The sequence below is a fragment of the Peromyscus californicus genome, unplaced genomic scaffold, assembly GCF_007827085.1.
Source record: "Peromyscus californicus insignis strain IS unplaced genomic scaffold, ASM782708v3 Scaffold_14__1_contigs__length_90479793_seg_2, whole genome shotgun sequence".
Lineage (NCBI taxonomy): Eukaryota > Metazoa > Chordata > Mammalia > Rodentia > Cricetidae > Peromyscus > Peromyscus californicus.
In genome coordinates, this window is record NW_026294436.1 from 21,721,251 (window position 1) to 21,734,479 (window position 13,229).

The 13,229-nt window shown below is 48.7% G+C and overlaps 1 protein-coding gene across 3 annotated transcripts in view; it reads right to left on the bottom strand.

The window, feature by feature from the left end:
- Lgr6 (leucine rich repeat containing G protein-coupled receptor 6) overlaps window positions 1-13,229 on the bottom strand; it is a 122,420-nt gene that overhangs the window by 14,954 nt on the left and 94,237 nt on the right. For 2 of the 3 annotated variants that reach the window (XM_052737030.1, XM_052737029.1), the window contains 6 exons: window positions 7,558-7,626; window positions 5,339-5,410; window positions 5,067-5,138; window positions 3,441-3,509; window positions 2,139-2,210; window positions 945-1,010 (listed from right to left, as the gene is read on the bottom strand). In XM_052737030.1, the coding sequence (XP_052592990.1) occupies window positions 945-1,010; window positions 2,139-2,210; window positions 3,441-3,509; window positions 5,067-5,138; window positions 5,339-5,410; window positions 7,558-7,626 (420 nt within the window). The remainder of the gene's footprint in view (window positions 1-944; window positions 1,011-2,138; window positions 2,211-3,440; window positions 3,510-5,066; window positions 5,139-5,338; window positions 5,411-7,557; window positions 7,627-13,229) is intronic. The other variant, XM_052737031.1, reaches the window with a different exon arrangement.

The following is a 13,229-nucleotide window of genomic DNA, read 5'->3' on the forward strand; positions in this document are numbered from 1 at the left end:
GGCCCAGCCCGCGGAAGTCACCAGAATTAAAGGGAACACAAGGGGATCCGGTTGCCTTGGGTAAGTGGGTCAGGAGACAAAGCCACAAAACCATCCCTGTGGCCCAAAAGGGAGTCAGCTTCCAGGGTTCCCACCGGGCCTGGCTCACAGCCCAGCTGAAGTGCCCCCCACTTTCCCCCACAGCCATGGGTCCTCCAGACCCTAGCCTAGCCACAGAGCACACCCGGCCCTCGGATAACCGAGTGACTGCATGGAGTTGAGAGCAGAGTCCAGTAGACTGATTGAACAGGAGATAGATCCTAGACTCCAGCAATATCAAAGATGTTGTCACCCAGACAAATAGGACAAACCCAGATAGATCTTCCCCGACATGGCCCCATAAAGCATTTGCCCTGCCTAGAATCAGGGACAGCTATGAGGAACTCAAGAGATCATAGTAATTCAAGGAGGTGGGCAAATGGGGCTTAGGGAAATTTTAAAGTGACCTTTTCCTTGTGAGGCTGGAGGAGCATGTATAACTATGTATTATCTTTGTGTTCATGAGCACGCATGTATGTGTGATATGTTGATGGGTTGTAGAACACGAGAGCACATGCTCTAAAACCGAGAATGCTTCTAGTTCCTCTGAAGACTTCTTGCGTCTTACACAGAGTACCTTGGTGGCCCTGGCCCTCCGCTGGCTCTAATCACAGCTGCGTTTTGGTGTGGCTGTTGACTCAGGAGCTATCCTGAGACTCCTTTGGGCACCCATTCCTGGCGATATCACCTGCTGTGAGTCCTACAGAGTGTGCCCAGGCCTTACTGAGCTCCCAGCCCTATATCTGGGTCCAACAAACTGAGAAGAAAGAGGGGTTATAGCATGCTTTAGCCCCTGGGCCCCTTCCCCACAGACCTGCCTAGAACCTCTCTGGCATGCCTTGGCCCCCAGTTCTCCCCAGACTTACATTTCCTCCAACTTCTGACACCTGTGCAGGCTGGGCAGCTCTTCAATCTGATTATGAGACAGCTCCCTGGGGAAGAGACAGAACCCAGCTCAGGGTGAAGCAGTGGCTATGTGCAGGTGGGGAGCAGGGGCAGGGAAAAGCCTCTGTGGTCAGGGCTGTGCTTTCCTATGAAGCAATTGAAGGTCACGAGAACCCTGCAGGAACATCGCATGGCCATCTCACAGTAGAGTACCAATCTCCGCCATTAGATTTCACTTCCCTCCTCCCTGTTAAGCCCCACTCCCTTACTGAGCCTAGACAGAACCAACTTGGCTCCCCCCCGCCACCCAGCAGGGCTGCCTTATCAACAGGTAATCCTGCAGAACCCTGGGAGCATCCTGGGGATAATGGAGTACAAAATGAGGGGCATGGAGATGAGAAGAGTGGATAAAATTGGGGCATGGAATGCTGAAATAATCAGTAGGAAATATGGGCATTACTGAGCAAGATGGCCATTGTCACCTGTAGAAGTAGTGGCCCCATGGAAATGGCACTCATAACCACCATTGATGGAGCTGGCCGGGAAGAGAAGTACTGGGAGCCCTCAGGGAACATCTGGTCCAACCCTTCCCTTAGGCGGGGAATATGAGGCCTAGGACCTGAGCATAGACCCTGCCCAAAGACACACTGCCAGTTAATAGACAATGGGTGTACCCATCTTGAGCTGCTTGGAAGAGCCCTAGGGAGCAGTCTAAGATTTAAGTTAAAATAGGGGGCGGGGAGAAAACCTGAGGCAACTTAAGTATCTTCAGAATACCAGAAGCAATAAACTCTCTTGCCTAAATGACGCCATTTTGAGGCCCTATCTACTATGTGATATGTGCATTAAACAGAGACTGTCTTCAAGTTTCCCAAATTGACTCTCATTTTAAATAAAAGATTGAAATTCAGAGATGTTAAAGAAAATTCAAATGAACATAGCTAGTGAGGAGCAGACTTGGTCTCAAACAACTGGGATCTGACTCCAGACACCAAAGTCCTTTATCTTGAACAAGAGAGGACAGTCCCTCCCAAACAGACTCTCAGCAGGAGTCTACGTTGACCACTGGCCAGAAAGAGATATGACCAAACACAACAGAAGTGGGAGAGGCTTTCACTGGGACACGGGGCCCGGGGGACAATGCCAGGACTGTAGAACACTCGCGAGCCACTCACAGGACTCGGAGCCTGGGCAGCTGTTGGCACATTCCCGGTGGGAGCAGCCGGATGCCTGCGCGGGTCAGGGTCCTGCAGGGAGAGCAGAGACAGAGCTGGCATCAGGCCCAGAGCCCTGCTATTCCCAGCCACCCGTCTCGAGCACTGGACCTGATGCTGTCCGTGGGGGGACAGAGCTGACAAAAGAGAAGTGGTGGGGTAAACAGGACGGGGGTGGGGGTGGGGGGCTGCTCCCTCATCTGAGTGATAAGTTCCCCTGGCCTACAGGAGCTGGGGTGGGAAGTAGAAAGAAATAGGACCCCAGTCCATAGGCTTTGTCCAGTGATCCATACAGATCCAAATCTACTCATGTATCTTCACCCCACCCACACCCCACCTCTCATAATGATTCCAGAAACCCTGGGCCTTAGAGACTAAGTCTTCCCTGCTCTTGGGGCCTTGGAGGGGAGGGACAGCCATGGCAATGAGTAGCTAGGAAACAGCTTCGGTGGGACCATGGGAACCCAGTACACGCTTTTCTCCCTGTGCCTGGGGGAGGGGAACAAGATGGGGGAAAAAAGAGAAGGGCCCAAAGCTGGGGTGCAGAGGGTTGTAGAGGGCAGGTTGGAGAATGGGCTTGGATTAGGCACAGGGTAGCCCCGGAAAGACTCCAAGGCCAAGGTCATCCTTGGGAAACTATTATTACTTTCATGGAAAGATTTCCACATGCCACTGAGCTAGGAAGAAGACAATGGCGGTATAGACTTGAGAAGGGCAATCCCAGCAGAACCATGAATGAGCTGTGCGGTGTGGGCGGGGTGTTGACTTCCTAGCATTCACATGCGGTGCCTGCTTATTTTGTTTTCATTCATTTAACATGTTTTGAGGGCCTACTACATACTTATCCCAGGATGCTGAGTATTTTGAGGGTCTACTACGTACTTCTCCCAGGATCCAGAGTACAGCACAGAGACACTAAGAAAGCCTTGGTTGGCACCAAGCCTCTCAGAGTCAAAGGAAACAGGTTTCACAACACTGCTCCCATTCTGTGTCCTCATGCTCCATGGCTCAGGATTAGGAGCTCTGAAGCCAGACCTGACCAATCTAAGCACAACAGCGGAATGCCAGCCTCCTCCCCACATCCTGCTGCCCCTGCCTTGCCTGGAGGCAGCACCACATCTGGAGATGGCCAAGGCCCTGGGGCTGAGCCAGCAGCAGAGGCAGACCCAAGGAGGGGTAGCAGGAGGAGCATGTGGCCTGGACAGCCTTCCAGATGAAGGGAGGTGGAAGAATCCCCAGTGGAGGGAGAGGGAGTCCACTCACAGGATCTCCAGGCTAGTGGTGCCTTTGAGGTCTGGGAACTCCTGGATGTCAGTGGCACCATTCAAGGATCTGCAAACAGAGAAAACAGACTCTGGAGGGTGGATTAGGCATGTCAACATCTGTGCTCTCAGCCTCAGCCTTCTGCTCAGGGGCTCCACCTTTTGGGTAAATGTCATCTTCCCCAAGCCTCCTTCAAATTAGCCACTCTCGTCCCGTTGGAAGTTGAACCATGCTTAGCAGGGTCCAATAACTTGTCTGTTTGGTTTTTTTTTTTTTTTTTTGGAGACATAGTCTCTCTTTTATAGAGTTCTGGCTGGCTGTCCTGGAACACACTATCTAGATCAGGCTGGCCTCTAACTTATAGAGATCCACCTGTCTCTGCCTCTTGAGTGCTGGGATTAAAGACATGTATCTCCATGCCCAGCTCCCAATCACTTTCTTAAATTGATACAGCCCTGCCAAGCCCAGAAGTGCTGAGACCGAGCCCAGCAACTTCAGCATTGAGGCCTTTGGCTTGTAAAAAGACGAAACCAAACCCAGACAAGGGACATGGGAAATGTTTCATGTTATTATTGTTTGGCTTTGATATGGGGACTCCTGTAGCCCAGATTGGTTTCAAACTCGTTATATAGCAGAAGTTAGCCTTGAACCCCTGATCTTCCTGCCTTCACCTCTGGAGCACTAACATTATAAGTATGTACCTCCACTCCTGACAGAAATGTTTACTTAAAAAGGAAAGTGTTGAGAGAGATGTCACATGCCTTTAGTCTTAGCCCTTGGAGAGTGGAAGCTGGAGGATCAGGAGTTGAAGGCTAGCCTTGGCCACATGAAACCCTGTCACAAACCAACAAACAGTGTGTGAGAGACCCTGAGGAGGCAGAGTGGCATCCAGCAATGAGCCCAGTAACAGAAGTTAAGGGCCTGGGCTCATGCCTGGTCAGTACCTGAGCACCTCAGGTTTTATCTGTGAAATGGACCTCAAGTCCCTACCTCACAGGTTGGGGTGAAGAGGGAATGCAATTGGAAACATGGAACCAAAACATGTGCCTAGAGGAGGTTAACTGTGCAGAGTGAGGCCGCAGTATGCTGTAAACAGTCCACGGAAGCTTTTTTTTTTTTTTTTTTAAGAAGTGGGTGGGACCTTGGAATCAGAAGAGTGGGGGAGGGAAACAAAGGACTACCTTCAGGCTCAGCATGAGAAAGATGGCACAGGAAGCTGTGCCACAGGACACTGGAGAAGCAGCCTGGGGGACACACAGAATCCAGAACCTCAGCCCTGTCCACTACTCTCCCAGTGGGTATGCAGGGGCAACTACCACAAGCCAAATAAAAACCAAAGAGGTCAAAGAAGGGCCCCGGGGTAGCAAGAAGGGCTGTCTTCGTCCATGTGAGACACGAGAAGAAAAAACAGGCACAAAGGTGGAGGGAGACCGTTAAGCTCCAGCGGATCTGGGGATAGGTCTGAGAAAGTGTTACCGTCTAGAGCCCTGAAGGCCTCTTCTTCTGGCTGAGTGGTGCCTGGCCAAGAGAGAGGTCACAGGCAGAGGGCAGGAGAGGGCAAGCAGGAGGGAATAGGGGAGAAGTCCCGAGGGCAGCACCAAGCAGTGGCCTCGGGTGCCCACTTACAGCGTGTGCAGTTTAGACAGGTACTGGAATGCCGACCTTCCCACAAACTGGATTGGGTTGTCATAAAAATGTCTGGAAGAAAAAGACCCGAGCCCCGGTTCAGATGCTCACTTCTTTTCAGGTCCCTACTGTTCTGGGCAGGGACTCAAAAGAGGACGACAGCTCTCCCACATTCCTGCCTCCCTGGCTCTTTCTAGGGGCATCCCTTCTCTCCACCCCCACAACCTCCATCCTTTAAAACACAGAACAGCAGAAGCAGGGGTGGTACTCACATTGTTTGTAGGAGGGGGTTGCCCATGAAGGCCTTCTCTGGGATAGCCTTGATGTTGTTGTTATGGAAACCCCTGGAAGACAGCACCGAGGATCAGTGAGGACTGGGAGAGAGGTGTGGAGAGGAAGAGCATGGAGTTCCACGGGGCTTTCTGACAGTTGACTAGACAGGTCCTGAGATCAAAGGGCTCTCAATCTGGAAATCTCAGCCTCCAATCCTGCCTGTGAGTTTTCTTCTCTGTTCCACAATATACTCAGCCTTTCCTGACACACATGCACGTGTGTGTGTGTGTGTGTGTGTGTGTGTGTGTGTGTGTGTGTGTGTGTGTTGGGAGGGAAGTGGAGACAGTTCCCAGGTCTGAAACTTCAGAAAGCCTATGAGAATGAATAACTCTAGAGTAAGTAGTTGCGCTCAGGTCCTAAGGAAGAGACCCAGTCCTTGGTCATGTGTGGCAGGAGCCATGGTAGGTCCCCACAGAGGAAGCCACTGGTGTGTGGAAGGAAAAGGAGCATATAGAAAGAAAAGAACTTCCAGGGGATCCTGGGTGAGGGAGGCTCTTCCTGAAGTGAAGAAACACAGAAGGGGCAGAGCAGCAGAGGCGTTAAATGTCCGTGGATGGCGTCTGCGGATGGTGAGCAATGGAGTACCCCACCAAGTGTCTGGGGTCTGGAAGCCAAGAGCAGTGAGCTCGGGTTGCTGTGACACTTTCCCAAGAACCAACTTGTTGGGCTGAAAATCACACGGCCCAGTTTGAGCGGGCCTCTCGACATCTCCTTCCTACTGCAAGCCTCTGACTTTGGGAGCCCTGGCATCTGCTCACTTCTTCCCATCTCCTGCTGTCCCAGCATTCCTTTCACTCATGCTTTGTCACTCACTGTTCATCCTCAGGTATCTCTGGCCGGTGCTGCCCACCAAGGCTTGTTGCTTCCTTCAGTCCTTCTAGACAACCTTTTTGTTTGAATAGCTCTTTTATGTCTTGGGCTAGGTCAAGCTCTGAGAGGCTGAGAGATTTAGATAACAGAGGCCCTCTCTGCAAGCAGCTTTCTCTCAGTAGATGATGCGTGCATGGATGGATGGATGGATGGATGGACTGATACCTAAATGTGTATACTTTTTCTCAAGAAAAAGTCATGAACCTTCATGTCCCTTAATTGGATTCTAGTCTATATGTTAGACTTCCCAGGTCACTGAGCACACTCCATCAAGGTTGGTATCCCTTTGTGGGCATCCTTTACCTTAACCTCTTCCTGTCAGGACTGTGTTTGTACCCCTCTGCTGACTAAAATACCTGTCCTCTTCCACCATCATTGCCTGAATCCCACTCATCCTTGGAGACCAGTCTCAGCAGACCTCAGTCCACAGTGAGCTGTCTGCTACTCTGAATTTCCATGGCTATTTTAGCCAATATTATACCACAATTTAAGGCTGGAATTATATGTTGCTTTGTCCTGTTCCTGTTTCATGAATGCTCCTTTGTGTCATGGATGAGGCTGCAGGATCCTTTTTAGAGGACCCCCTGTCTATCTTCCCCTTGGTTTGTGTTAACACCAAACACAGAACCCAGTCTAGTGAGTATTCAAATAGAATAACAAATGGTTGGGAAAGTGAGATTGTTCAGCAGGTAAAAGTGCTTGCCACGCAAGCCGGGCAACCTGAGTTCAATACCTGGAACCTATATAAATATAGAAGGAGAGACTGACTCCACAAAGTTGTCTTCTGACCTCCACACATATGCTATGGCACGTGTACCACCCCCCCATGCATACATCATGCACACTCATGCATGCATGTTCACACACAACTGAAATGATAATAATAATAAATGCTCATGGGGCTCCAGAGACAATTTTCTAATCCTTCTAGAGATGGTAATAAAGAGTGACCCTATAAACCAGCCTCTGGTTCTCCTTCTAATTCTTCTTCAGATATAGCCAGGGCAGTGCCAGTCCAAGCTGCAAGAGATAGTTTCTTCCATGCATGTTCCCAGGCTTGAGGGACCTAGAGCCATTTATGCTGACGATGCACCCCCAAGAAACGTTCAAAGCCAAGCTACCAAGCAAGAGCTGTGACTACCGAGAGCGGTTCTCAGGCTCTGGAGGGTTTCCAGCCATAGCTTTTTATAAGGACCAGTCACAAGGACTATGGGGGGTGATTTAGTGAGTTAGCTGCCCTCTGCCCCTGAAGGAAGCACCCCCAGAACACACCAACAGAAGATCTTACAGTTCCTGCAGCCTGCCCAGGGTCCGGATGGCCACGGGGAATTCCTGTAGCTCATTATAGTTCAGGTCTCTGGAATGGAAAGTGGAGCAGTCATTAGCTCAGAGGCTTAACAGGGCATGTCAGGGTCCCTGAGACATGGAAACTTGGCTATAGGGTTGGCCCGGGAGATGGGTTTTCCAATCTGTTGGATCCAGCTGCCAAGGTCTGAAAACACATTTTCTGAATGTTTGTACTCCATTCCTGCTCCACAAATCCCCAGGCTTGGAGCCTTCCTGGCAGCAGAACTGTTTTGAGTGGGGACACATTTTAGGGGTGTGCATATCTGGAACTGCCTACCTCAGGACAATCTCTACAAATCTCAGGAAGGTCTGTTTTAGGTCTTTGGATTCATGGGACGGAAGAAAAGAGAGACAGAGGTGATCTTTAACATGTTACTAGCTCTAGTGATTCCAGAAAGTTCTTCAGATTACAGCTACCTTAGCTACAGCCTCTGCTGTTGTGAGATGGAATCTCCCTGGGTATCTCAGATGGCCTTGAATTTTTGATCCTTCAGCTTTAGACTCCAAAGTGTCGGAGTTATGGCTGTGTGTCATCACACCCGGCTGATTTTCACCTCTGAATGGCGGCATGGGAGTTAATCTTTCCGTTCTCTTCATTTAGCTGCAGTTGCCATTTTTTCTTTTACACAGGGAACACTTATCACACGCATAATCAGAAAACAATGAAAGAACGTTTTTGGAGGGGCAGCAAGCCAAGTTGGCAAGGATGAGGGAAGGCAAGCTTGCTAATAAGCTAAATGTGCACAACTTTTAACAATCGGATATCTTTTCACGTTGAAATTCACATAATCAGGCTCTCTTACAGCCATTATCCTACGGAAAAGTCCACCCCTGAGTGTGAAGACATCTGGATAAAGATACTCATAGTAGCATCCTTTTAGGTAATAGAAGTCAAATACCGACTGACCCATAAGCAATCACAGCTTTCCCCTGCCCGCCACCCCACCCCCCACTCCTTCAAGGGACTTTTTGGTTTGTGCCCTTGGGCAGCAATGATAGGGTAAAGGGAGGAGAAATGGGGGTTAATTTTATTTTCCTCAGACATGCTCAGAAATGCTCGTGACAAGTAGATAAACCCAAAGGCAGTGACAGCTGCAGGAAGTGGGGGGGGGGGGCTTGAGCTTTGAGAGAAACAGTGAAGAAGAGTGATAGTTTCTTTGCCGACTTGTGTGGCTGCGCTTTCTTATAATTCCCTTCGTTGCTTTCTGGGGAAAGTCTCAGAGGACTTCCCGAAAGTGTTGCCTCATTGTGTGGTAGGATTCCCTGTCTGTCAGGGCTGTCATGGACTTCAGGAGAGACAGTGACTCTCAAAAAGTCAACTTCAGTCTTGGCACTAAGCAGCCAATGAATTATCCTGTGTGTAACATGCCTGATTTGGGTGGGGGTGTCTTGATGCCTCCCAAATCCTGTGTCTGAGGTGTGCAGTCCCAGGCTTTGGGACACACGTGAGAGTGTCAGTTCCTGGGATGTCAACTGACCCTTTCAGGGAAGACCCTGGTCCATCTTCTCAGCTTTTTAAAGCCATCCCTGCCCTGACGACTTTAATGGTTGTCCGAGGCTAAAGCAGGGGGCTATGTGGAGGTCTTTTAATTGCAAAGTAGCTTGGCAGAGTTTTGGGGGATAAATGCCATGTTAACACAGAGATAATGACAGGCTATTCTGCATGGGAGGGTCATTCCACTTAATAGGCTGCAGGTAGAGCCAGGAACCCAGCCTAGGTGGCCAGAGGAGCAGCGACAAGCATCTGGCAGCCAGTGAGCTAGATAATTGTCCCCTCTACACACAGACTAATTACCCATTCCCCTCAGACTGCCCTATCGATAGTGGGTAATTAGACCAGAAAACCCCTCTGTACTGCTCCGTCCTCTGGTAAGCCTGACGCAGCATTGGTCTCCCATGTCTCACAGTTTGGTTTGCTCGCAGAGATGCTCCCACAGGCTGTGTGAGGGCAAGGCTGTGGACAAGCGGCGTGCAGGATGACTGAAGGCCGACGTACCGAGACTGGAAACAAGGGGACTTTTCTGACTCTGGGGTTCAGCCAGTGTGTCAGGTGAGGAGTGTGGAGCATGCAGGCAGCAGGGGAAAGAGGCAGACACTTTTATGGTCTCCAACTCCATGAACGGTTTGATGTCACATCTCAGTGTTTTAAAATCAAGGGCCCCCTTGGATCTTCGTTCAGTTCCTTTAGGAATCCTCCACTGTTGCCCACAAAATTATATTTTCCGTAAATAAAAAGGATATATCTTCATTCAAAATGCTTCATATGGAATATTAATATTAATATTAGAGGTAATAGAATTATCTCTGACAAAAAGAATTGCAGTGGTCTAACCTGAGAACCTTCAGTTGCTATCTATTCCCTCTGCCTAGAATATCCTTCCCCTAGATATTTGTATGGCCTACTTACTTACTTCACTCGGGTCTTTCTCTAGATTGCCCCTCTTCAGAGACGCTTTCTTTGACCAGTGTATTTCAAACACACCCTGTACCTCACTACGCCTTTATACTGCATTGTAATGCACCTCAAACACTCCTCAGTTTCTCCTCTCAAAATGCGGCCGCACATAGCTGCTTCATCTTCGTACCTCACTGTTTCAAAATCAAGTGCCCCCTTTTAACCTGGCTCCATTCCTTCAGAAATTCTCGATGCTTGCCCACGAAGAATGGGATTTTTCATAAGTAGCAAAGATGTGACACTCTGAAGACGTGCCTAGCCTTCTCAATGGCAGTGGCCAACACAAGATAGAAGTAATACGGCATGACCTGGCCCGAAGTCATAAGAGCCTTGCAGTCTCCACCTTCACAACCTAGGAATCCTCACTCCACACTGTAAGGAAGCCCAGGCTGGACTCATGGGTGAGCTGGGTGAGCTATGTGGAGAGGGCGAGCTGACAGCCAGCAGCGAGGCAGCCAGAGAGTGTGTGAGGCTTAGCCTGACTCCTAGTAGGCTCCTTAGCCCTTGCTGAGCCTCCAGGGACTGCTACCTCCTGAATGAGCCCAGGGGGCCCCGTCAGGCTGTGGACTCACAAGCAACAATAAGGTGCTATGTTAGGATACTAAGTGATTAGAGTGTTTTTTTTTTTTTTTATGTCACAAGAGACACCCTCATGTCTTTGCCTTCGGAACTTATTGGCACATGACATATTTATTTTCTTCCTACCCAACCAGAACAAAAGCTCCTTGAATGCGTGAATTTTGTCTGTTCCACATTTTAAACACCAGAATAATATCTGACGCAGAGCAGGACCTCAACAAGCATCTGGTGAACGAATAATTGAAAAGCTCTAAATAAGCTTATTAGTAATTTTTTTTCTTTAAAAATCAGTAAACTCATGAGAGTTCAGGGTATTTTGAGGCACATTCTTGAGATTTTTTTTTTTTTTTAGGTTGTTGTCAAAATGACACAAGATAGTCTGGAGTGACAGTGAGGGTCACCCCGAGCCACAGAGACCATGGAATGTGTCCTGTGTGGCTTTCTTCTCATGGAGCACTTACACAGCTCATTGGACCCATGTCCAGGCTGCCAAATTGAGTGGTTCCAGTTCTCCTTGGCAGTTTTTGGTCAGGAACTTTGCCAGGAGTAGACAGACAGTGGGAAAAGGCAAGCAAACTAGAAGGCTATTTTTACAGAGAAATGTGGGAGAAGAAAAATCGTATAAATGTCCAAAAGAACTCGGCAAACTCCTGACCAGTGAGGTGGCTGTGCTGGGATGTCTACATAGATACCTCAGAAGTCACCAAACTCTAGCTTTGTTTGGTGCCATGTAGATGGAATCTGGCTCTAGTTGTCCAGGGACTGTCCTTGTAACCCTCTCAATGGATTCAACTCAATGCAATAGACACCAAGAATTCTGCTGGGCAGAGTGGAAGAGAGAGAGATGGGAAAAAAGCACATCTGTCTAGACAAATGCAAGTGCTGTGAATAACGCTTTTGTCCACTGGTTTAATAAAACGCTGATTGGCCAGTAGCCAGGCAGGAAGTATAGTATAGGTGGGATAAGCAGACAAGGAGAATTCTGGGAAGAAGAAGGCTGAGTCAGGAGACGCCAGCCCACAGTCCAGGGAGCAGCATGTAATGGCACACAGGTAAAGCTACGGAACACGTGGCGACATATAGATGAACAGAAATGGGCTGAGTTTAAGTGTAAGAGCTAGTCAGGGGCAGTCCTGAGCTAATGACCAGACAGTTTATAAGTAATACTCAGCTACACGCACGAGCTAGGATGAGCTCCCTCAGTACAGTGCTGCAGGTCCTGGAGAGTACACAAAGCATCAGGGCTGTCACACCTGGAGAGACCACACCTGGAGGACTGCGTGGGAATGGAATTTTGAACTAGGTTTGGAGAACACAATTCAGAGGAGACGGAACATTTTGGAGAGAAGTAAGTGGTGTAGCTCCACTGAAGCATGTGGAAATATGTAGAGGGAAGGGAAGCTGACACTCACGGATTGCCACTACTGTCCCTGCCTTCCGGCCATAGATAGATAGAGCGACGTTGGCTGAGCACTCACTGTGGTGCTTTGACTGAATGATGCCCATCCTCCAACAGTCTGGAGAGATGGAGGGATACATTCTCCTCCTACATCTTTTTCACCAGTTGAGGGAAGTGAGAAAACATACCATTTGCTCAGTCATCAATACCTAGCAAGTGACTCCTGTGAAGATTACTGCCTATTTGCCCCAGTTCCTCCTCCCAGGGTTCTGTAATTGCACTGTCCAATACCACAGCCACTGGCCACATGTGGCTATTTAATTATAAGTAAACAAAATTTTAATCTCAGTTTTAGTAACCACATTTCAAGTGTTCTATAGCAACATATGGCTAGCAGCTATTGTATTAAAAACACAGATAGAGAACATTCCTACCATTACAGGAAAATCTATTGGATGGCTTAACAGAAAATAATGTCTAAAAACATAGCTAAGAGTATACTTCCCAGCTTCCCTTGCAGTGGGTATGGCTACATGACCAGATTCTCCCCCAGGAAGGTAGGCCAAATTTTTATCTGCCTTTTCTCACCCTGGTTTTTATATAATACCAGGCTTTTCTCCTCCATGGTCTGTCTACCTTACCATCAGCTAAATGCTCTAGAATGGCAAGAACCCAGGTCCTGAGTCACTGTATGGAGGAAATGTCACATGCCCCCCACCCCAATTCTCCTGGAACTGCTACATAATCCAGGAAACAAACAACCAACCACCCCACAAAACAAACAAACAAACAACAACAACAACAAAAAAAAACAAGTTTCTACCATGTAAGCCATTAAACACAGCAGTTTCGCCTATCTTAACAAATCTGGTACCACAGCTAGGATTTGAACCCTGATGGCCAGAGTCTGGAGTCTACACTCTTAATTACTACACATCTGCCAGAACGAGCTTTTTAAAACACAAAACTGACTCGGTCACTCTCCTACATTGAAAAGTCTAAAAGGGCTTTTAGCAAAAAGACAAAACAAAGCCCAAATTCCTTCATGTTGCTTCATCTGCATTTCCAACCCTGCATGTATTTTCCTATCTTTGTGTTTTTGCTGGGACCACTCCTGCCTTCAGCCTGGAATGCCCTTTGTCTCCATCCTCAGCTGTTGAAGTGTTAGTCATTCTTCGCA